Source organism: Vulpes lagopus, chromosome 9 (genome assembly GCF_018345385.1).
Source record: "Vulpes lagopus strain Blue_001 chromosome 9, ASM1834538v1, whole genome shotgun sequence".
In the NCBI taxonomy this organism is placed as follows: domain Eukaryota; kingdom Metazoa; phylum Chordata; class Mammalia; order Carnivora; family Canidae; genus Vulpes; species Vulpes lagopus.
In genome coordinates this window covers 19614814-19638876 of record NC_054832.1, presented here as the reverse complement: position 1 = coordinate 19638876, position 24063 = coordinate 19614814, and the positions used below count along the sequence as shown (strand labels likewise).

General features: G+C 39.8%; 1 protein-coding gene across 6 annotated transcripts in view; it reads right to left on the bottom strand.

The window, feature by feature from the left end:
• The window catches only part of ENPP2 (ectonucleotide pyrophosphatase/phosphodiesterase 2), a 110574-nt gene that overhangs the window by 26575 nt on the left and 59936 nt on the right, over positions 1 to 24063 (bottom strand). For all 6 annotated transcript variants that reach the window (XM_041768543.1, XM_041768541.1, XM_041768540.1 and 3 more), the window contains exons 10-17: positions 18575 to 18640; positions 17854 to 17926; positions 10680 to 10788; positions 7720 to 7845; positions 3784 to 3815; positions 2979 to 3106; positions 555 to 642; positions 302 to 389 (exon numbers count right to left, since the gene is read on the bottom strand). In XM_041768543.1, the coding sequence (XP_041624477.1) occupies positions 302 to 389; positions 555 to 642; positions 2979 to 3106; positions 3784 to 3815; positions 7720 to 7845; positions 10680 to 10788; positions 17854 to 17926; positions 18575 to 18640 (710 nt within the window). The remainder of the gene's footprint in view (positions 1 to 301; positions 390 to 554; positions 643 to 2978; positions 3107 to 3783; positions 3816 to 7719; positions 7846 to 10679; positions 10789 to 17853; positions 17927 to 18574; positions 18641 to 24063) is intronic.

The following is a 24063-nucleotide window of genomic DNA, read 5'->3' as shown; positions in this document are numbered from 1 at the left end:
CTTCTTGCTTCACCGGCTCTCTGACCAGTGGTGTCAAACTGTAATGTGATGTGAGATCAGCCACAGGCTGCCAACAGCAACACTATGAAAACTCCCCATTAGTCAACTGTTAAAGGAAGACAAAGAAGCCTTAGAAGGGGATGAGATTCTGTCCTTCGAACCAGTGGGCACATTACCACCATTTTTTGCTGGAGGTGAAGTGGTCCTAGAAAACAGACACCTCAGTTCTTTCTCTGACCTTGAGGAATTTCATATGATAGCTTAGATCGCTTCATCAGCTGTGATTAAATAAGTGACTTACCGCACATAACATTGTAAAGTTCAATGTTTTCAAACGGAGGCACTTTAGTCTTGTACTTAAACGTTGGGCCATAACCTACAAAAACAGTCTTCCCAAAGAAAAGAAAATTAACAGAAACAATTAGACATTGCTAATATCCAGTGTTAACTCTTCCCCTATTTAGGAATACTGTACAATTTCACCCATGCCCACTTCTCTGCCCCTCCTGAAAATCACTAAAATACATGTTCAACTCGCAGCACGACGGTCATACCTGCATGCTGTTGACCTTGTTATCAAATCCATGGTCTCCCTGGAAAAAACATTTTCCTGATGGTTTCTTATACACATCCAAAGGTTTCCTACATAGAAATAATTGTAGGATTAGTCAGGATTTCTCATGAAATCCCCCTATAAAAGCCAATTTTGTCACACAAAAAATTTCTAAGAAGTGGACTTTACAAGCATTTTTGTCTCTAATTGAATTGTATCCTTTCTACAGTGATGAAAAGATGATGCTATTCCTTTTCCCCAGGTGGCTTTATTTTGACAATTGACCCAGGACACATGGGAACCTCTGAACAGAAGTCAAGTACCTTCCTCGTACCTCATGCTTGGCACTGAGCAACGCATTTGTCACAGGTAATGCTCTGTCTGCCTATGTTCACCAGCTCCAAAACTGTAAGATTCTCCACTCTGGGACCATGTTTGTCTGGTTCACTCCTATATCCCTATCACTAGGCTCAATGCCAAGCACATAATAGGTACTTTTTAAACATGGGACTCTTCATCAATGAATAGAGATCTATATTTTCTAAAAATTTTTGCACACAAATTTACTTATCAGTATAATGTAACTAGAGAGTCCTACTGAGTGGTAAACCTACATTTAATAGTGACATATCAAACAAAAGCTCAGACTTACCTAGACATCTCTGTTTAGAAATAGAAAGTGAAAACATTGCTCTCTAGGCATCAAAACCACTTGACCTTCCTAGTTGTGACAGGAAGATGCCTTTTTTTTTTTTCTTTTTTTTTTTTAATTTTTTTTTTTTTATTTATGATAGTCACAGAGAGACAGAGAGAGAGAGAGAGAGAGAGAGAGAGAGAGAGGCAGAGACACAGGCAGAGGGAGAAGCAGGCTCCATGCACCGGGAGCCCGATGTGGGATTCGATCCCGGGTCTCCAGGATCGCGCCCTGGGCCAAAGACAGGCGCCAAACCGCTGCGCCACCCAGGGATCCCAGGAAGATGCCTTTTGCTTAAATGTCATGAAGCACTTTTCCAAAACACTTTCATGTTAATCAATACAAGTTTTCCCATGGGTCCCATTTCTATGAATCCTTGTAAGCACTTACAAGGTCTATCGCACTGAACTAAAGTACTTGGTGGAAAACAAATTAAACATTTGGGTCCCCACTCTCAGGAAAAGTACTTCCACTTAGGATAATGATATTTATACATATGATAACTCAACAATACAAGAGCTGAATTTTTAAAAATTTACTGATGATCAAAATACCCAGCTGTGGTCTCTGCTAATTTGGTCAACTGTCCTCATCGCTCACTTCTACTCAGCTCCTAGTTTTCCTTCATATCAACCTACCAAGTGCACCAAACTTGCTCTCTTCCAAGCCACATAAAAGGTCCTAGAGAAGACACACTCAGCCAAGCCCATGTTGTTCACACCTTTGTAACTATTCCATGAAGACTCTTCATGTCTGTTCTAAATTATTTCAATAATTTTTGGTCTTCATATATCTCTCTTCCTCATCCTATATATTTAACTCTGTGTAGCCCCTTGACAACGACGGTAGGATATTTATGTATTTGTCACATGTGTCTCACCAGATGGTTCATACTGATGTAAGTTTCTAGAAGACTGCCACCTTCTCATCATCTTTTCTCCTTTGTAAGCTCATTGAAGTACCCAACTAGAGTGTGTATGGTAGTTCAATTATTACCACAGATCGGCTCACAGAGCTTTTCTTAAGGAGGAAATCAGAGCGAGAGTGAGCATACTAAGGTTTCCACCAGGTATGTTTGAAAATGGATTAACTTTTAATGATAAATCCTTTGGAATTGCTTAGAATTTCTGGACACGTTCTACACCAGATTCAAGAGCAAGAAATGGTCTCTTAAATATCGGAAAGTCTTTTATAGTTCAAAAGAAGGTAAACCTCTGATATATTAAGGCAATATAAAACATGCCCACAGTAACAGAAGTTTTAAGATTAACAACATTTTCTAAACTCCTCTGAAAACGTTGCTGCCAGTTAAGTCTTGTCAACCAAGACCAAATCAGTCCAGTTGTGGTAGGTCAATGTCCCAGGCACACTTTAGACCTACTCAAGTAATAAGAATAGAGGCTAGAATGTAAATTTTAAACATGAAAAGAGAGAGACCACACAGAGATGCACTGAGACACCTCAAAGAGACACCAAGAGGTGGGATCCAGAAATCAGAGCTGTGTTGGCTCAGCACTAATTGTTTATCTAGCATTAAAAAGTCTTTGCAAATGGTGGGATTTCCAACTGAGATTTTTCTTTTTCTTTTCTTTTCTTTTCTTTTCTTTTCTTTCTTTTTTTTTTTTTTTTTTTTTTTTTTTTTTTTTTGATGGCTAAGGACCTTATAGCACTCCAGTTGCCAAAGAGGTGGTTATGAAGATCAAAAACAGTCCCTGCCAATCCCCAAGTTACCTTGCGACGTGCCATCTGCGGTCCACCAATAGATGGATGTCCTCGATTCTCCTGTTGTTGGCATAGTGCAAGCGTTTGGGAAGGTGCTGTTTCATGTAAGGCTTAAAGTGCTGATCTGGCTTTTTACACTGAAATATAAATGGACATTGGACTTTATGTGGAATATTTTCTAGAAAAGTCCTAGATATTCTCTCTCTAGAAAGTCAAAGGAAGTTTTAAGCCAAACACAAGGTTGGTTAGTGAGTAAATGGAATTTATTAACCCTTATCAAATAATACAAGCTGAAAACAAGTAAGTTCAAAAGGGATTTGATAACTTGGTAAATGACATGGAAGAGGGTAGTTAGGAATTTTTAAGATACGATCCTGACTTGTGAGACAATCACTAAAAGTAACTCAAACTCTAAAGCCTTTCCAACTACTTCAAGTCAAGGGGTGGGAGGTGGGGTGGGAAGGGAGGAGGACGCACACTCGGTCCTGTAATTACATCCTGCATGGGGGGATGATGGAACACGGTGATGGGCAGATCTGGTTCAGAGAGAGTAAGGATTTGTTTACTCATGAATGAGTACTTTTCAGTTCTAATGGAAAGATCAAATATTCTCAGTTTGTATCATTGCCAAGCCCATTAGGGAGCCTGCAGCTGTCCGCAGTTTTGAAGTTTTGAAAACTCTTAGAGAAACAAATATATGGGATTGCAGGGCAGTAAGGAAAATGTTCCTCCCGCCCCATAGGGTAGGTGAGCCTAGGAGGTGAGTGTGTGGAAGCTCCTCCAAGGCAAAGGCTGGGTGACATGCAACACTTACCGTGAGATTAGCAATAATGGCTTTAGGGTCATCTGTTCAAAAAGGGAAGGAAAACAATTTCAAAAGCCATGACAATAACCCCTGAAAGAAATATTTTTTACAGCAAAAGACTCAATTCTTTCTCTTTTTCCCCCCCACTTAGAAGAGCTATCACTGTAGGCTTTGTTTAAGATACATGCCAAATTGGGGCTCTTGGGTGGTTCAGTCAGCTAAGCGTCCAAGTCTTAGTTTTGGCTCAGGTGGTGGTCTCAGGGTGATGTGATGGAGCCCTGTGTTGGGCTCTGCACTCAGCGGGGAGTCTGCTTCAAATTCTCTTTCCCTTTCCCTCTGCTCCTTCCCACCCCTCACTTGTGTTCATTCTCTCTCTCCCTCTCTCTCTCTCTTTTTCTTTCTCTGTCTCAAATACATAAATAAGACTTTTAAAAAATATATATATATGTAAAATTGAGTGTAAGTATTTAATATCTTTTTATTTAATATTTTGATAAGTGAAGAATGTAGGTATTAAATGGAAATACTCTTATGGTAAATTTCCCTGCTAAATCTGGTTCTTCTCTTCTGAAAGAGGATTCCTCCTCCTGGGGTGCAAGGATAATGCTAGGTAAACATCTTCTTTAGGTTTCCCCTGAATGATCCCCCTGGATCTTGGCTTCAGTGTATTTGCAATTTGACATCAGGAACCAAACTGGGCACTTGGGGCTTTCAGTGTAACTTCCTATTTATCTACAGATCTTGGAAACAAGTTATCATCCACTTTAAGATGAATCTTCTACTCCATTGACTCATTTTTTTCTAAAGGGAGTTTTGTTTCTTCCGAAACACCATGGGTCTCATTCCAAAGAGCTGTTCCTCCCCAGCCACAGACACGCACATGTGTGTGCCTCTTTATCTTCACTACAAGCAGACAGAAGATATTTTAGTCAGTACCCTGAACTAGCTAAAAGCAAAACTATGTAAATGATGGTTGTGTATAAACTGTGGATGGGATTATATTATCTGAAGGCCCCTTTTGGGGGGGTGTGGAGAGAAACAGCAGATTGTAGGTTGGTTGGATTTTGTTTTGTTTTCAAAAAATTTGCTTTAGTATGTCATTATAGAACCAGCAGAAAAGGAAAGCAGAGTACAGAAGAGATAGCAGCTCTCATGAAGCAGTTCTCCCTGAGATTTAAATCTTCATGCCGATGTCATTTCCTGCTGTATCCCTGGGGCCTTGTTCATAGTAGGCGCTCAACAAGCATTTGTTAATAAATACAAATAAATATTTGTTCTTAATTGTTGAAAATGCATGACTAAGCTTGCCTTGCAGTATAAGTACACATGTTTCAAAGGGAGTTTTCAGAACCTGGGTTCTAAAGCCATGAAATCCAAAGCTAAAATGTGGACCCCATTCTACTTTAATTGTGATTAAACTTTAGATGTGTATTTTTTAAAGATTTTATTTATTTATTTGAGAGAGAGAGCACAAGCCAGGGCAGGGGGAGGGTAGAGGGAAAAGTAGCACTGATCCCCACTGAGCAGTGAGCCCAACGTGGGACTCGATCCCAGCACCCTAAGATCATGACCTGAGCCTAAGGCAGATGCCTCACTGACTAAGCCATCCAAGGGCCCCATAATTGCATCTTTTAATAAAGCAAGGAAGTAATAACAGTAGCAACAATGGTTAACCGAAATTGTGTCCCTATCATGTACAGTCCCTCTGTGACAGCTTTGCAGGCACTCTCTGGTCCTTCACAGCTACTCTGGGAGGCAGGTGCTACTAGAATCTTCACTAAGCCAATGGACATTTAGTAGAGCGGGGCTTTCACACTGGGACTCTAGCAATCCAGCTGAGCAAGCCATGTTTCATCGAAGTTCTACACTGTGGGTTCATAAACCACAGTGCTTAAAGGAACCAAACTGGGTGAGTTCATGTTCTTTGATAATGAAGAAAAATAAATAGCCTAGGGCAATCTTGTGCTCAGATAAATCCCAGAGAGTTACTGGAAAATAACAAGTGCCCAAGTCCATGCTTGGGACACCAACCCTTCAGTTCTGAAGTTCTCAGGCCTCTCATGCTGACAGCTTTTCCCTTTGCAAGAAGGAAAGAAGTCCCAGCACAGGCTGATGCTTAAGAACTGGTGAATCTGGGTTCACACCTCAGCTCGGCCACTTCCTAGCTCTCATACTCCTGGCCAGTAACTTCACCTCTTTCTGAGCCTTGGTTTCTACTGTCTGCAAAAGGGGATAGTAAAAGTTGTCACCCAGAGTTATTGGAAGGATTAAAGATGACTGTGTATGTATTTAGCTGAAAATAGTGATGTGACCAAGACGTCACATTATAGCTAACATTTATACAACTTTGACTACAAGCTAAAAGCTAATCTAAGTGATATGTAAATAATCTCTAGTTAATCTTTCCAACAATCCTCGCCTTATAGATGAGGAAACCAAGGCACAGAACATTTAAGTAGCTTGCCCAAGGTCAGAGAGACCACCTGGTAGGGCTGGCATTTGAACCCAGACGTCCTACCACCATTGTCTGTGCTGCTAACCTCCCACTCTACTGACCCTCACTAAGCAGAATCACATATATGTAAGGGTTTTAAAGTATGAAATTTTTAATCGTTGGTACTTATTATTTCATTGGCCCCAAGAAAGTTTTCCTTTTCCCCTCAAACAGCCTCCCCATTATATTTATTGATGCCTGAAGGACCTTTTGAAATAGACAAAACCTTTCTTGCATAAGCCCTAAAATGCAGGTACTAAATCAACAGGTACCATAGTGACTGGTGTCCCATCTCTGGCCAGGGCCTGCCTGTCTCAAGTGAGCAGAGGAGAGGGGAGGGTGCGGAGGATGGAAAGGGCATGGAAGAGAAGCCACAGAAACACAGATGATTTGTTTATTTTACAACGTTGCCTGGAGCTGACCTTGGAATGGTTCCCATTTGTGTTGACTCAGGAACGCAGTTTGGGAAAAACTTAATTTTCCAAAGCTTTACACTTGTGCCAATGGTTTCTTATTCCCAAGGCTAAAACCTCTAAGGGATTTTTTTTTCCCCAAAAAACGCAGCATGTCTCCAATAAACGGTGGACTTCTCAGAAGCTAGGTGGGCACCACCTAAAACATCTTAGTCCATAAATAAAGGTTATTGGGATGCCTCGGTGGCCCAGTGGTTGAGCATCTGCCTTCAGCTCAGGGCATGGTCCCAGAGTCCTGGGATCAAGTCCCACATTGGGCTCCCCTTGGGGAGTTTCCTTCTCACTCTGCCTGTGTCCCTGACTCTCTCTCTGTGTGTCTCTCATGAATAAATAAATAAAATCTTTTTTAAAAATTAAAAAAATAAAGGTTCTTGTCAGTAGCATATCATGCCCTGAATGTGTACAACATTAGTGATAAGATTATTCCTGTTTATATCTAATCTTCCAGAACGGCCACCACTTCCCAAGGGTGTAACAGTTCTCCTGGGTTCTGTCAATCACTCTCATAAAGGTGAAGAGTCCCCTTCAGCTGGACTCCTAGCGACGTTCAGGGTCTCAGTGTGCTTCTGCCCACCCTGCCCTGGACTCCCCAGCTTCAGCTAAAGAGTAAGCATGAACCTCTTGTCGAAATGTTCCTCTCCTGTAAACAAAAGCTCATGGTTATATGCATGTCTCAAACTAAGTGTACTTTCCACATAAAGAAAACACGCAAATATTTACATAATGCAACCATGTGCCCCACTCTAAATGATGTACAGAGATTTATTTTCACAATAACTCGATGCCGTGGCTGTTATCATCCCATTTTTCAGATGAAAAAAATTGAGGCTGAGAGTTTACGTGACTTATTCAAGGTCACTCAGCTAAGAAGTAGCAAAATTTGGCTTTTTACCCAAATACTCCAGCTTCAGAGAATAAGCCGTTATCTACTCTACTATATTACCATGTGACAACTTGATATTTTAAGAATCAACTTACATTTAGCATTATTGCTAAATTTGGATCGAATTCTTCCTAGAGTGCCAGGCACTAATGTAATGTCATCCACATTGGTCAGGTAATTGCTCAAGAACTCTGTTCTGTCACATGTGACATCCTCCATTCCTATGGGGAGAAAAAGAAGTGTTTTCAGGCAATTATAAACTTAAATTCCTAGCAGAAACACTAAAAATAACATCCAGGCATCTTCTTAATTTGTTTGTAACAACTTAATGCAAGGATCCCTCTCTATTGATATGTCTTAACTTGACTTTAAATTTTGTAACGCTTCTTTATATCACCTCTTCACCAGATTTTGATTTAGTCACATCATCTTGTAGTGCTAGCTTAAAAATGCATCATCTCAACAATCATTCAGCAAGAACAGCTAGACAAAAGAAGTATGATCATTTTAAAGTTATTTACATAGTCATCATCAAAAGGTCTATTCTAAAAAAAAAAAAAAAAAAAAAAGTCCCAGAGTGCTTCAAACTCTTCCCAGCTGGGGGTGGTATAAATAACTGGAATATATAGTTCTGTGTCTCTTTTATAAAATGTCATTTTCCAATTCTCTCTCTCTAATATATCTCTTGACTTGAGCACATAATCACCAGTCCTCACTCTGTCTCCACTGGTGGCCTTGGATGTTACTGACAAAACAATACTGGCAACAAGAGATGAGAAAAAAAAATGTCAGCCCCACTGACCACCCAAACTGAAAAACAAAATATTGCTGAAAACAAGTTGTAAACAATGTAATCAGTCAAAACTGAAGGCTAGCGACTAGAACACATAAAGGGTCTAGGTAGGGAATTTTTTTAACCAGCAAGTATTCCTTCCCCATGTAAGGTTTGTTTCCTGCCCCCACCAGAAAAAAAAAAAAAGTCTTGGTCAATGTTTAAAATAAATAAGTAAAGAACAACCCAAACTGAAATCTCAGAACAATAAATTATGGTGGCTGGTCATTTTGGAATTTCTGAGATGACATGGAACTGTGAAGCTTTCATAAACTGACTTGCACAATCCCATATATAGATATTCTCCAAGATGGAGGAAATAAGAGATTCTGTAAAGGATGTCCTAAGGTTTTAGAACAAAGAAATATAACCCAGAGTGGCACAGACCTGATAAAATCCAAATTATTCCCTTCTGGGATTCCTAGATCAAGACACCCCACCTCTTATTCAATAGAAATTGAAATGAAGACAAGAACACATCCCAACATAGCACGAAGGGTATATAATTTGTCTTTTACCATTTAAACTGTCAGAAAGAAAAAATTAAAACAATGAACAGCTACTATGCTTTAGCACACTGTTACCTCAGGAAGAGAAAGTCTCCAAATACATATTAGTGGAAGACTGGAAGGATCTTCCATTTGTTACATGTCTAAGAAGTCATTTCTGCCACCCCAGAGGTGAACCATCTCTCTTGCTTTCAAAGACCATATGTGAAATTCTTCTCAAGCATCATCACCTCTCATCCCCAGACTAGCTCTGTGTAGATGGTGTTAGTGTTAGTGTTCTCATTCTACATTTGGAGACGTTGCACCTCATTGCTCTTATGTGGCATAGTGCAATCTGAACTCCATTGATATCCATTTTTACCCCAAATCGCAGACTCTGAAGCACTAGGCCATACTACTTTTTTAAGAAAGGGATGCTATGGTTTCCCAAAACCAAAGCAATCTACTCATTTCAGAGGCCTGCACCTGGTAAGACAAGATTTTCATCTATCTAAGACCTTTATAATGCTCCAGCTTATGACTCATTGGGACCCATCCACTTCTTAGACATCAGGCTCCAGCCTGTGACCCAATGCTCTTGACACCTCCAGGCAACTTAAATTGAATCAGCCGTGTCACATGCTCCAGATTCTCTGCCTTATCTGTAGCTCTCCACCAAGTCAAACTTATAGGGCATGATTTTGCAGAGTCACATTTAGCCCCTAACAAAGGGTAAGTTAGTCCCACACACAAAAAAAATTTTTTTAAATTTCTCCTAGATTTTCTAGAACATTCTGGAAAGAAAACTACAGGCCCAAAGCAGGCCCAAATTTTTTTTTTTAATTTCTCCTAGATTTTCTAGAACATTCTGGAAAGAAAACTATAGGCCCAAAGCAGACCTTAGACTAGGGAGACTTGCCTGCCCTTCTTAACAGAACTACCAAAAGTCTCCCATTTTTTTTCTCCCAAACTCTCTCTTCGAAGGGAGCAGTCCCACATTCCAGGGTAACTCTTTCAATTTGATAGTTCTGGAATGCAGGAGGCACTCTCTAGATTACAGGATGCACAGCTAGGAAATAAGAATGCTTTCTTAGGACTACCTTCAAGCTCTATAATATCTAATGTTTATGATGTTCAAAAAAGTAGTCATGAATTTTTTCTGCCTTATAGAGTGATTTAGGAAAGCTCTGCTTCTTCCTCTCTTTAACAGTTTCTATAACTGAAGCAAGGTCCTCTGCTTTGGGTCTTAAATTCTCTCAGTAAATACAAGGTTATCATTTTACTTATACACCTCTTCTTTGATAAGAATCCTATGTCTCTTCCTCTTATCATACTTAGATTTATTTTTTTTTAGCCAACATAAATTCTGTAGGCTCCTTTTGGGGATGAGGTAGTAGGACCTAATATGTCACATTCACAAAGGAAGAGATTAATACCACAAGCAAATTGTCTGCCACACTTTAGTAAGACACAGAACTTTGCAGAAAGACTTTCTTTCCTGCGAAGAAAAGGAAGACACAGGAAGTCCCTGGTTTTGATCAAAATGATCCAGAGTCATCTCAGGTCATCTCATACTTAGGAGTCATGGCCTGATTTCTTTTCCTACCCTGAAGAAAGAGGGAAGGAGGTGAAGAATACAATCTGGGATTCTGAGGGCAAAGGTTCCTCCCCTCAACACCATCAGAAACATGATCTATGTAGCTGTCCTATTAGCAAAGAGAAAACAAAGCTTTACCATGGTCTCCAACAAAGATGACATTGACACAGCGATGCAGCTTCAGTTGTTTCAGTCCATCCATTAATTGCCCCACTGTTTTGTCAATTTCCCTCAGAGGATTTGTCATCTGGAAAAAGGAACAAATTAGTCCCTGCAAGCTGATTTTTTTCCTTTCAGTTTCTCATAGGTCTTCTACCCCTAGAACATTCTGGAAAGAAAACTTCAGGCCCAGAGGCAGAGCTTTGTCTAGGGAGATTTGCCCACCACTCTTAATGGAAGTCTGTTCTGAGCACTTTAATTTGTATTATTTCAGGAATATAAAAGCCTCTCCTCATCCAATTCCTTTCAGAAATCTGTGATATAAAAACATCAGAAACATTAAGGGCAATTTTTTTTCTTTCTTTCTTTTTTAGAGATAAAATGACCTTTCTAAAATGTAACAATGCTATTCAAATGTCAAATCCAAGAACTTCGAGAGTGAGCAGAAAGTCAGACGGATAGTTTAAGCCTCTTGTTCGCTAGGTGAAATCACATCAGGTTTTGAACCATGGCGAGAAGATGGAGGCTAAGTGAATCAAGAGCAGTTCTGACGTAAAATGATACCCTTCCACTGGATGCTAAATGAGAACATCATTAATACAATGGAATCCATCTAATGTTTCAAAGAACTTAACTGTCAATGTCTGAGAACAATAGATTCTTGATAGAAGAACCTCTTCAAAGAAACAAGCTACTGCTTCTCAGTTTAGTCCCCTTCAAGCTGATTTTGAGTTAAAAAAAAAAAAAAAGAATCTACAAGTCCTACCTTCACAAGAAGTGAAACACTAAGCTTGTTCTAGATTTCTTATTCAGCCTAAGGAAACACAAAAGCTCAGTTCTCTGAAGAACATTTCCAAAGCCTAAGAAACATACTCCATCTCTCACATTCTTGCTTCCAGTGGAATCCTCTAACAACATGAATGCTCCCACACACTAGAGCCTTCCTCTCTCACTGTCATCTCTATGCAACGGAAAGTTTTCCAAGAAATGTCTCATCAGGCAAACACTTGACAGTACTGCGGATTAATTTTACGACTTCGCTGCAACCACACACATACATCCAAGATGACTGGTGAGAACAAAAGGATCTGCATATCATTTTTTTATTGCAGACATATAATATTATCTTCCAAAGGCATCTTCTCAGATGACTCAAAACCTTTTCTCATATCATGTCCTCAGTAAAATCAGGTGTAAACTTGTTTTTCTCCATGACAGGAGTATTTCAAACTCTGTCCCAAGGAGTAAGTCACAAGTGGAAGTCTCAGAATGATATGTGCAAGCATCACCTGAAAGGCTAACACATTGGGATTAGCAGTGGGATTAAATGGTATTTGCTTCTGAGTAAAGCATGCTCTCCTCTAAGATGTATTCTTTGACAAAAAAAAAAAAAAACCAGAAACAAAAACAAATTAACAATATACATCAATCCTTAGCAATGACTTATTTTTGTCAGACCACTCAGGTGAAATCCAGGATCTCCTTCTCAGTGATTAGTTCACTCATAAGCAAGATAATGTCCCAAAGGTATCTGAAGGTTTCAAGAGAAGTGACAAGCTACAACCTGTTCTGAATGTAACAAAAAGAGAAGACACCACTTGTGTCACTATGAGAAAATACGCACAACTCCAACTACCCATTGTTTCCTCTTTCTGTCTCAGCTATTCCTTTGTCTATAACCTAAAACCTTTCCTAAACTCTGAAGGTACAGGCCAGTAATCTAAGCCAATTTTCTATTGAGTTCTACTTTATATTATCCTTGAGGAATCTCCTCGCTGCTTTGCTGGATTGTTCTCAAGAACCAAGGTGACAAACCATTGTAACAGATTCCATGAGTAAGGGCAAGCAAATCCACCAGCCTTCCTAACATTCACTCAAGCCTGAATATTAAAACTAGTTTTAGGGCAACTAACTCTAAAGAAAGTGGAAGGTTCATTTTTCCTGTCTTGCTGAAAGTTCAGGTGGTCTTCACATTAATGTCAACCTCTGAAGTACCAGATCCTTCTGGACTCAAAGCCAAGGATGACACAACCAGAGTTTTTCTGAAACTAATTCAGCTGATTTCAAACCAAGGCACTGGAGGAAACCTTCAACTGAGACCTGCCCGCCACAAAGCTTTGGAACAATAGATAAACTTACTTTGTCCTGACGAGTTTCCGCAGCATAATGATCCATCCTATGTAATTTTCTTCTTCTTTTCTTTGGAGGAGCAACTGGTCTTTCCTGTCTCCTCTTAGGGGTAACCTTCCTCTTAGGTCTCTTAGCCGGAGTAAGAGGTGAGCCATAACTACTCTCCTGTACTGGCGGATAGAGATGTCTGGACTCAGAAGTCGTCTGGCCCTCTGGGTCAGATAATAAAGCTCACACTTTGCCAGCGGGGCTCAGCAGAGCCTTAGTTAGAAAAACTAAGGCTCCTTACACGAGAAAAAGTTGGTATAAGGGATGATTCAAGGAACTCTATAGAGAGAAGCCTCCTAAATCCATCTTGATGCTGCCGTCACAGCTTCTTCACTGAGAGCAAGAATAGAGTTTAAGAGAATCTAGTCATGTGGTTTTCTCTTGGGCTGAGGAGCTTACTCGTGGTCACATCTGAAGGTGACATGCAGTTTTGCATTCCATAACTCCTGCATTAGGGAGAGACTGGTCTTTAGTTATGAAAAGCTCTCCATTTTTAAAGTACTAGAAGAAAACCAAATAGGACACTAGCCATTTGGTCATTTCAAAGTGACAATGGGATTCATGTAGGTGGCTCCAATTCAGAATCTGACAGATATTTGTTCACACCACCACTATATATATATCATAGCAAGTGTCACCTTCATTGGTGAGCATTGGGGAAAAAGATGTAAGCCAAGGATGGAGTGAAACATAAATAATAAACAATCCTCCTTGGCCATGAATGTGTCCTTACACAAATCAGGACTTTCAGTAGGAGAGAGAACTTTTCACTGATAATTTAGGTTTTCAGTACAGAGGAACTCTAAGCCAAGAGATAACCATAAACAAAACTGTCTTTTAAAAAATTATATTGTAGGACACCTGGGTGGCTCAGTGGTTGGGCATCTCCCTTTGGCTCAGGTCGTGATCCCGGGGTCCTGGGATCAAGTCCCTCACTGCGCTCCCCACAGGGAACCTGCTTCTTCCTCTGCCTATGTCTCTGCCTCTCTCTGCATGTCTCTCATGAATAAATAAAATCTTTAAAGTAAATAAATAAAATTAAAAATTTATCTTGTAAAATTAGGTTAAGTGCAAAAAGTCATCAATATCACTTCATCTTGGTATACATATGAAGAAAGAGTCTACTTGCTAATACTCTTCCTCAGAAACCCCCTGCTTGGGGGTAATGAGTGGTGGACTATGCATCCTGTTTTGAAAATCTACAGAGTGGCAAAGGCTGACACAGAAGTCGAATAAGGAAGATAACCTTTTGGGACTTCCCAACACCAGAGAACAACAGGCGCCTGATTTGCTGATGGTGCAAAGGTGAATTAAAGCAGCAAGCCCTGATATCTCCCTAGCTGAGTCTCTCTCGGCGGGACTGCTCCAAGAATCATTCAGATGCAGGAAGGGGCGGGAGGAGGAACAGTGTTAGTGTATCCAAGAGGAGGCCATCTGCCATGCCATGTCACCGTTTCCAGAGCAAGCGACTGCAAAGGCACTTCCATTTCTACCTCATCCTCTCTCTCCGGCAGAGCGATGGAAAGACACAGCCCCCAAGGACTTTGGTTTTGGTTTTTAAATGCATCTAGTTTCAGGCAGTTCTCCATGAGAAGAGAAGTAAGAGAAAAAGAGGGTTTCCCAGGTCATGGTCACTGAACACATTTCAGCTAGCACTCGTCTGCCCATCAGACACTCGGCCGTTTGCAAGAGACCTCAACATTCAGAAGACTCCACAAGCGAGCCCTTCTGGTTGCAGTGGGTTAGAGGAGCAGCAGGAGAAACAGAATTTAGTCAACATGAGTTCTCATCCAGGGATTACAACGCATGTAGTTCCTTCTTTGAATGTTAGAGGTAGACGAAAGCTAAGTTTTCACGGACCAGCCATACTTTAGTCTGACTTTAGAAGATTTAGCCTGAGGTTATTAGGAGGATGGGAGGTAGAGGGGCAAATTTCCCTGCTTTTCAGAAGGATACTTTGCCATCTGAAGATAGTAACTAGCCAGCCAAAGCTCTGCCTCTAGGCCTGGAACAGCAGCCCAACGAGGAGTCACAGAGTAAGCATAGAAGGTCAAAGAGAAAAGGATTGTGCCAATAATCAAAAGCAAGCATGTTTCTGAACATTCACCATTACACTATGAAACCAGGAGCAATACACCATTTCTTGAAGCTTTTAGCCCAATGTTTGGTCATCTCATTTAATAGCCTTTGAGAATTATCCTGAAAAAAGTATACTCAGGTATTAAGCAAATAAGGCACAGATTTCAACTGTGTTGTAGCACATAACATTCTGCTGGACTAAATTTTTTCAATTAAACTTCAAATGCAAGGTATTTTCTCATTAGATGTAAATGATGACATGTTACTGATTTTATAAATAATATTTCAGCTTGTAAAGTCTTTATACACATACCACATGTATATAATTGATATAAACCAATTAGTCTACTACAGAAGAGAGGTTTTGCTGGCTTGTTTTGGTTTCATGTTTTTAAAGTATAAACAGTTTTGCTTTTTGTTCAGAAAAACTAAAATACCTAGAACCAAACGAAAAACAGTTGAAATTTGAAAATGTTCCTTGCCTTACCAGAAGAAAGTGGTCAGGCTGTCAGGTTATCATAACTGAACACACATTCCAAGATATCTAATTAAGAGTGTTTACCAGGGGATCCCTGGGTGGCTCAGCGGTTTAGCGCCTGCCTTTGGCCCGGGGTGTGATCCTGGAGTCCCGGGATCAAGTCCCACGTCAGGCTCCCAGCATGAAGCCTGCCTCTCCCTCCTCCTGTGTCTCTGCCTCTCTCTCTCTATGACTATGATAAATAAATAAATAAATAAATCTTAAAAAAAAAAAGTGTTTACCAGTGGATACATGAAAATATCCCAGTTTATGAGAAATATTAATACTAGAAAGAACATAGCATGAATACTTCCAAGTCTTAATTCAAAAAATTTTAGAGGACAAAAATCTCTGTATATTTCTGAGCAACTCTGAGCACAGCACCATCATTACAACAAATTAAAGCATCCTATATTATGTTCCATTTATCACTGCTCAGACATTTTTAAAAACTTTCAATTTATTTCTTGATTAAAACACACACACATACGCTTTTAAGTATGTAATTACAACTGAAATACACTTACTAGAAATCCAGAGATGCTCGTGGATAAAGAATGCTTATTGCTGAGCTGTATAAATCTTAAAGAACTAAGGATCACCAGAGTTCCATCTCATTTATATGCTAAAAAGCCAATTTTTGACATAAATAAAAATCTTCTGTCTGAATTGAACATAGTTATTTACTATGTTATTTCATTCTGCTTATCTCCTGGAGGTTTAAAGGGTTCCATGGGAAGAACCCTGGTCCAGGAGCTCTGAGATTCTGCTTTTAAGTCCACTTACCCGCTAGGTGACTTGAGAAGCCCACACCTCCTTAAGCATCAGGCTCCTGCTTTTAAAAGAATGTCTATACCAACCTATGGCTCTCCTATACCATAGGGTCTTTTAGGGGATATTATTATCCAAGCAAAGTTCAACTTTTAAGTAAGGCACATGGAACTGCTTAGGATTTTTTTTTTAACATTTTAATAAAATGTGGTTCCTTTTGTTCACTTTAGATTAATCTCAAAGAAAGTCATCCTAAAGATAAAACAGCCATGCTTGCTCTGGCAAGAGTAAGATTTGTGTTTCATGCAGATGTTTATCTCATTTTATCATTTGTGTTTCATAATCATGCGACACTCGTTAAACATCAAAGGGATAGGAAGAAAGAGCATCAGACTTATATAACTTCAATGATTTAAGGCAAACTAACAATGGTTTCACACAGCCATTAGTTTCCAGTGTTTAAAAAAAAAATCACCACAGAATTGATGTTAAAACATTCAAAAATAGTTAGGTATTTTTGGTACATTTTGTATTTACAGCCTTTGGTTAGATATGTTGCATTTTGCTCAAAAATATTTAAACCAAGACACATTTCTCTGTATCTCCTACTCAATCTTATGCTAAACACCGTGAACTTAATCATCACCAACAGTGCTGTCATAGGCTATTAGAGATTGGGAACCAGTTCCCATCAGCAGAGTTTTTGAAACGATTTCTCATCCCAAATCAAGTTTCAGTGTGTTGATGTAGACCTCATCACACTAGTTAGAATGAGAGGTAGAAATCATTTTAGATTGCCAATTCAATCGGTTTTAAAATGATCTATGCTCCAACACTGGGAAGATTTCCATCTCCAGATGAATGAGGGACATGATAAAACACAACTGTCTTTTTCCCACTTCTGAATTTGACATTATACTAGATATCGTCTAACAGATTGTTTTCAACTAAGATTCCTGCTGTTTGATAGCAATACATTGCTCTGCTAAATAGAATCATTCAGTAGTACATTTTCTCTTAATTAAGAATTAATTTCATTTTGGAGAGTGATGGATATGTTCACAATCTTGAGTGTGGTAATGGTTTCACAGGTATGTACCTATGTCAAAATTTACCAAATAAAAAAATGTCCGGTACTACATAACATATGCCAGGTTGATTGATTGTACCTGCTAAGGCTATTAGAGCTACTAAGCTGACCTACGGTCTCTGAACTGCATAATCATTTTAAGGGAGCTGAAATTCAGTTGGAGCGTTTTGTATTGCCCGTTTCATCTCCAGATGCCTTTCTACTTCCTGATCCTGATGCTAATCCTTCCTGATCCTGCACGTTTTGACTGATGCCTTCAGGGGTACCATATACTCCTCTTATGAACACCAAGTTTAGGATATGTTTGAGTAGAAAATCAATCTGAAATGAAATTCCTGTAAGAGAAACTGGTATGTTTAAGGTTTTGTTTTTTTTTTTTAATATTTTTAGTTTTGTAGTTCTTTGACTAGGTATAAACCTTGCAGATAGACATACCCAAGAGACTTTGTACAAATCCTGAAATAAAGTCAACAGCCCAGGGGCACAGGCTCTCCTCAGGCAGATGATAAGCTACTAACCTCAGGGCCAAAGGGGCCATATTTGTGTCCAGAGAAATCAGGTTGTTCGGAATAGAAGGCATAGACTGAAGGCCTACGGGAAAATTGAAAGATTCAGAATCTCCACCAAACCACATACAACAAAGAATATTAAGCATCCCTACATGTCAAAAAAAAATCCTCCCAAATTGAGTTAATTAATCTCCCAACCACTGTTAGTCTTAACATGGAAAATATCTCTTTCTCATTTCTCTTTTAGGGGGGTGGTGCTTAAGATTCTATTTTTTCCACATCCACCAGCCCCTATACCACCCACACAGTGGTAACTGCCTGGAACCACCTTCAGGGATCAAATGTCACAAAGGATTATCTGAACACATACCCAGGTCTTTGAGCCTCAAGATAATATTGCCCAGTGAAAAGTCACATGAACCATGCACTCTGCAGCCTGAAAGTTGGTCCTAATGCTTCCCCAGTTCTTGGGATGCTGCTGGTTCATTTATCAAAGTCAGAAACTCCCTCAAGCTCAGCTGCAGTGACCAGGATGAACAGCTAAGCTCATTTAACCCCTCTCATGAAATGGTCCCCAACACCCTATGTCAGTCATGCTTAAGGCTGAGAACCACAAAACTTAGTAATCCCAAACCTTGACTATGCCCAACTGGTCTTTACCCAGTTCTATCCCAGGATGGAAAGGTCCTGAAGAAAAGAGAGAGAAAGTCAAGGGGATGGAAACAAATACCTTTCATCATCTGGCAGGGTGAGCCATTGCAGGATGGTTAATATTCTCCTCTCATGAGGGATGACCCTGTGAGGCAATAACGAGCAGAGCATAATGTTAAGTTGCATCATCAAACTCCAGCCCAATGAGTGCTTGTTCTGGTACCCAGGCCAAGGGCTCTCTATGTACCACCATGTGTTTTCACTTCGTTGTCATAAAAGGCCCACTTTCGAATTAGTGTTTAAACTTCCACTCCATTTGCAACATATTGTATTGCTCAACCTCTGCCATAGAAGATGAGGCTGGAAACTCTGATTCACAGTAAAATGAGGAACCTGCCCTGTTGATCACAGCCTCTGCTACAGGCAGAAAGGACCCTGGGCTCAGAAGCATTGCCATTTAGCAAGTAAAGCCATTAGCTGTGGCCACAGAGGGACCAGGACTTGTATCCCCCAACCACATCTTGCTGGTGGTGTGACCTCTTCTGACCTTTATGCCATTTTGACCTCTCTGGGCCTCAGCTTAAGTATCCATAAAAGAAAGATTATAGCAAAACACGTCGCACACAGCCTGGTTATTAGGATAAAATGAGACAAGGCAGAGGCACCTGGGTGGCTCAGTTGGTTAAGCGTCTGCCTTCAGTTCAGGTCATGGTCCCAGGGTCCTGGGATCAAGTCCTACCTCAAAAGGGAGTCTACTACTCCCTCTCCCTCTGCTCCTCCTCCCTTTCACTTGCTTTCTCTCAAATAAGTAAATAAAGTCTTTTTTTTTTTTTTTTTTTAAATGAGAGTAGGGCAGCCTGAGTGGCTCAGCAGTTTAGCACGGCCTTCAGCCCCGGGCGAGATCCTGGAGACCCGGGGATCAAGTCCCACATTGGGTTCCCAGCATGGAGCCTGCTTCTCCCTCTGCCAATGTTTCTGCCTCTCTCTCCTTGTGTATTCTCACGAATAAATAAATAAAATCTTTTAAAAAAATGAGACAAGACAAGCAAAGGGCACATACAGTACCTAGAACATAGTATGTTCCCAAAATCCTTTATTTTTATTAATGATCATAATGAGCTATCATTCTATCTCTAATGACCTATAGACTTTAGAAACATTATTTAATCTGAAACTTTAGATTCTTCATCTATAAAATAAGGGGTTAGGAAAGGTAGTCTTGAAATTCTCTTCTAGCTCTATAAAAATCTATCAAGAATAGGCACATATAATTATGAGACTGACAAAAAGGGTATAATCTTCATCCACAATGACTTTTGTGTTTAAGTCTCATTCCTCTGTTGAAATATAATTACCCGAAATCTGGCACTCTCTTTAAGAGCTCTCAGCTAACATGATAGTACTGCATCCTGGGCTGAGTTTCATTAAGAGGCTCCCAAGCAGAGAAATGTTTTTATTTATGGGGAAATTCACTTATTCTTTCCTAACAAGGAGTACAACATGCTTTTCTGCTCCCCCATCCAAGATTGGGCATTAGAGCTTGTTTATGATGAACTCAACCTAAGCCCAAGTTTAATTGTGGTTAGCAAAAATTATTGTGGCCAAGAGTGAAGCCTAGTATAAATTACGTTCCCTGAGTGATAATGATGTGTGGATATAGGTTCATCAGTTGTAACACACATGCCACTCTGGTGGGGCACACTGGTAATGGGGAGGTTGTGCATGTGTGGGGGGGCAAAGGGCATTTGGGAAGTCTCTGTATCCTCTGCTCCATTTGCTGTGAGCCTAAAACTGCTCTAAAAATAAATAAACTCTATTAAACTCTATTAAAAACTTACTATGGAGTGTTGGTGAGCCAAACTTTTACTCTTGGTGGATGTGAACAAGAGCAAGCTAGGAAAAAGATACATCTTCAGAGCTGTGGGAGAAGCCGAGATTTGGCAGGAATTCCCATCAAGGACTCTTTCCCCATGCCCACCCCCACCCATCCCCATCAACTCTCAGAGATTGGAAATTGCTCATTCCTCTGACCCCCTCTCAGTCTAGAACTGTCCCACCAGCCCAGAAAATCATATTTACCATAAAATGAGTCCTAATTTAAACAAAGCCCAATGCTCTTAAATAAATGGGACCCTGTTTATTATATTCTATAATTGAATTAGAAATAGGATAGCATGGGCAGCCCCGGTGGCCCAGCGGTTTAGTGCTGCCTTCAGCCCTGGGTGTGATCCTGGAGACCTGGGATCGAGTCGCATGTCGGGCTCTCTGCATGGAGCCTGCTTCCCCCTCTGCCTGTGTCTCTGCCTCTCCCTCTCTCTCTCTCTGTGTCTGTCATGAATAAATAAATAAAATCTTTAAAAAAAAAAAAAGAAATAGGCATAGCAAAGCCAAGCTAATCACGTCAGGTATTTAATTCATCGGTCTCAGAAATCCCCCTTTATCTGAACAAAATAATTACATGTTTCAAATTCTTTCCTAACTTAGAAAAAAGCAAATGCTGTAGCCTTTCCATCTTACCTGACTTCCCTACCTACCTACAAGCAGCTTTATTTTATATAATTGGTGTTAGGTCACAAAAGGGGACTCTGATGACTTACTTGATGCTAATGGAAAAATACAAGCCAATAGAATTTGTGTCCAGCTCAGAACACGCACCCTCTAACACTTCCGTTGGATGCGGTGCTTGACCAGTAGTGGGCAGGGAGTGAAAGCATCCGCTCTGAGGCCACAATGCCTTGGTTTGAATCCGGACTCCAACATGTGTTGGCGATGAGACTTTGCCAAGTAACTTAACCTTTCCATACCTCTATAAAATGAGGATAATAGTTCCTATGTCATAGGTTTGTTGTGAGGATTAAAAGAGATAATACATGTAAAACACTTAGAATAGTGCATGGCACATCGAGTTTAGAAAAATGTTAGCTTTTACTATTATGTACTAGATTCACAGGGTCCAGAGAGATGACACACTGATTCATGATATATTTGTTAAGTATATTACATTAAAGGCTTTTGTGTGAATGTAAACAAAGATAAAAAATACTTCTACTAAAAAAGACCATTATAGAGGAGTCACCATTCTCTGCTTAAAAAGATAAGCAGGTGATTATCATTTTCTGGGTAGGGGCTGAGTGTGTGTGTGTGTGTGTGTGTGTGTGTGTGTGTGTGTGTGTGTGAAAAGAGCCAGAGATGAGAACTGTAGATCCCTAAGTATCCATCCAAAGTGTGACTCTGGGCACAACACTTTACCTCTCTCAGCCATGGTATTCTAATCTTGCCAATGAGGAGTCGGACAAAGTAGTCTCTACCTTTCCTAGCAGTTCTAGATTATCTTTACAAAATTGCCCCAGGAACCAAAACAACATGGCCCCTAGCCATTAGTGTTTAAAATACAGTGCAGAGAGGCATCTGGAGGGCTCAATCCGTTAAGTGTCTGCCTTCAGCTCAGGTCATGATCCCAGAGTCCATGTGGGGTTCCCTGCTCAACGGGGAGTCTGGTTCTTCCTTGTACCTGCTCCCACTTGTGTACTCTCTCTCTCTCTCAAATAAATAAATAAAATCTTTAAAAAAATACAGTGCCTAAATAAATGAATAAATAATACAGTGCAGAGACTGCATAAACACAAATGGCAAAGGAAGACTGCTGCTGTCTTCACCATCACTGTTAGATAGAGCACTTATCATGAAACATCAAATATGGTCAGAAAAAGAAAAAAGAAGGAGGAATGGAAAATGAGGGACTAGATGAAGTGTTTAGTGCTAAAGGGGAACAAATTACCTTAGGACACATATCGTCATTGTATGGTCAGTGTTGAAAGAGATGATATGAATTAGAAAACAAATACCATTTATCCATTATTCTCTATGTACTAAACACCCTACTTGGCACTTTAAATAAGTTAACCCATTCTACTTTCACGGCACCCTATGATAAAGATGCTATCATTGCCATTTAAAGATGAGGACATTAATTTGCTGAGAGATTAAATCACTTGTCCAGCATCAGCAATCGATTAAGTGGCAGAACTGGGATTAGAATCAATCTAAACACTCATACATAAGGGGAATTACTGCCTTTGAACATGAATTGACACACACACAAAATGTAATGGAGCATCAGCTGAGGATTACTTTGGAATAAAATACTATCACCTAAAAAGCAAGAATAACTCGAGGTTGCAGTACAGAACCACATTAAAAAGATGGCCTTCAAAGTCTAAGCCCGTGGTCTGAATCTGGTTTTAAATTTAAAAGTTTTCAGGATGTACCACGTGTAGATTCCCCTGACATATACTCCATTAAATAACTAAAAGTATGACCCTGGTTTGTTGTGTTTGTTTGCTTGTTTGTTCAGTTAAAAAAAGATTTTTTTTAAAAAAGAAAGCAAAAAACTAAATCCAAGTCACCCCCAGAATAGAGATAAAAGAACAATAGCCCGAGAAGCCAAAGCAAAACTAAGGACATCTTTAGAGCACACAAAAGCCACCTTCTTATAAGTAGCTAGAAATGGGTGGAGAACATTGCCATTCAAAATCAGAACACTGGGCCTTTTCAATGAAGCTTTGCAGCAGTTTCGGGGGGTAAGGGTAGGGACTAAGTACTAATTATGTTGTTGGCTCGTCTCCATTCTGCCAAGCAAATATGTTGTGGAGCAGAAGAAATCCTTTCTGTAAGCATCTATGACAGTCAAGGGCTACAGAAATGTAACGCATCGGATTAAATTGGTAGATCAACATGTCATTTACGTGTCATTTCTAACACCCCCACACTCATTTCTCAACTCAGAAAACCTCTTTACAAAAGAAATAGGTGGGAAAAGAGACTTTTAAAGAGTCACTGTCTTACCTTCAAATCACCAAACTCAGTTTTAACTTAGTCCTTCAAATCTGAAAAAGCTACTTTTATTCCTGAATTTGGAGAATATAGACAGTCCCATTCTGGATTAATTTGAACCTGTGACTGCTCTCAGCACACTACTATTATAGAATAGTCAGATTTTTGTTAAGGCATAAGAGGCAAATATGGAAACAGCTTTAGGTGGTTAAAAAAAAAAAAAAGATGGAAAGAACATCTCAGTGGGAACAAAATCCCCATGAAAGTTGAAACAGATTCCTTTTCTTACTAAGGAGCCTTAAAAATAATCAACATGTTGACACTTTTATTAGGTAAGTTACATCTTAAGACTATTTTATGAACATTAACTACTAACCCCCCACTAGCTCTCTGGGGAAGAGAAGTGGTTCCATTTTTCTTATTAGGGAAATCCTAGAGTTCGGTGGAAAACGGAGTAGAAACAGAGGTTTCCCCTTGTCTCCTGGCTGGAATTTCCAATCTCTAGACCACTATACATCAACTGTGTGAGACCACACTAGACTTTCAATGTTGCAAACCAAAATAAATATAACATGTTATGATATATTTATAGAAAACAATAATGCAAACCACAGTAATAAATAGTTTAAGAGAAATATACACACTCCCTAGATGGTAAGTTATCAAAACCTATAGACAGGGACAGAAAAATCTTGAGAATGACAAGAAGAAAAAAAAAATCTTTACATTCTATTA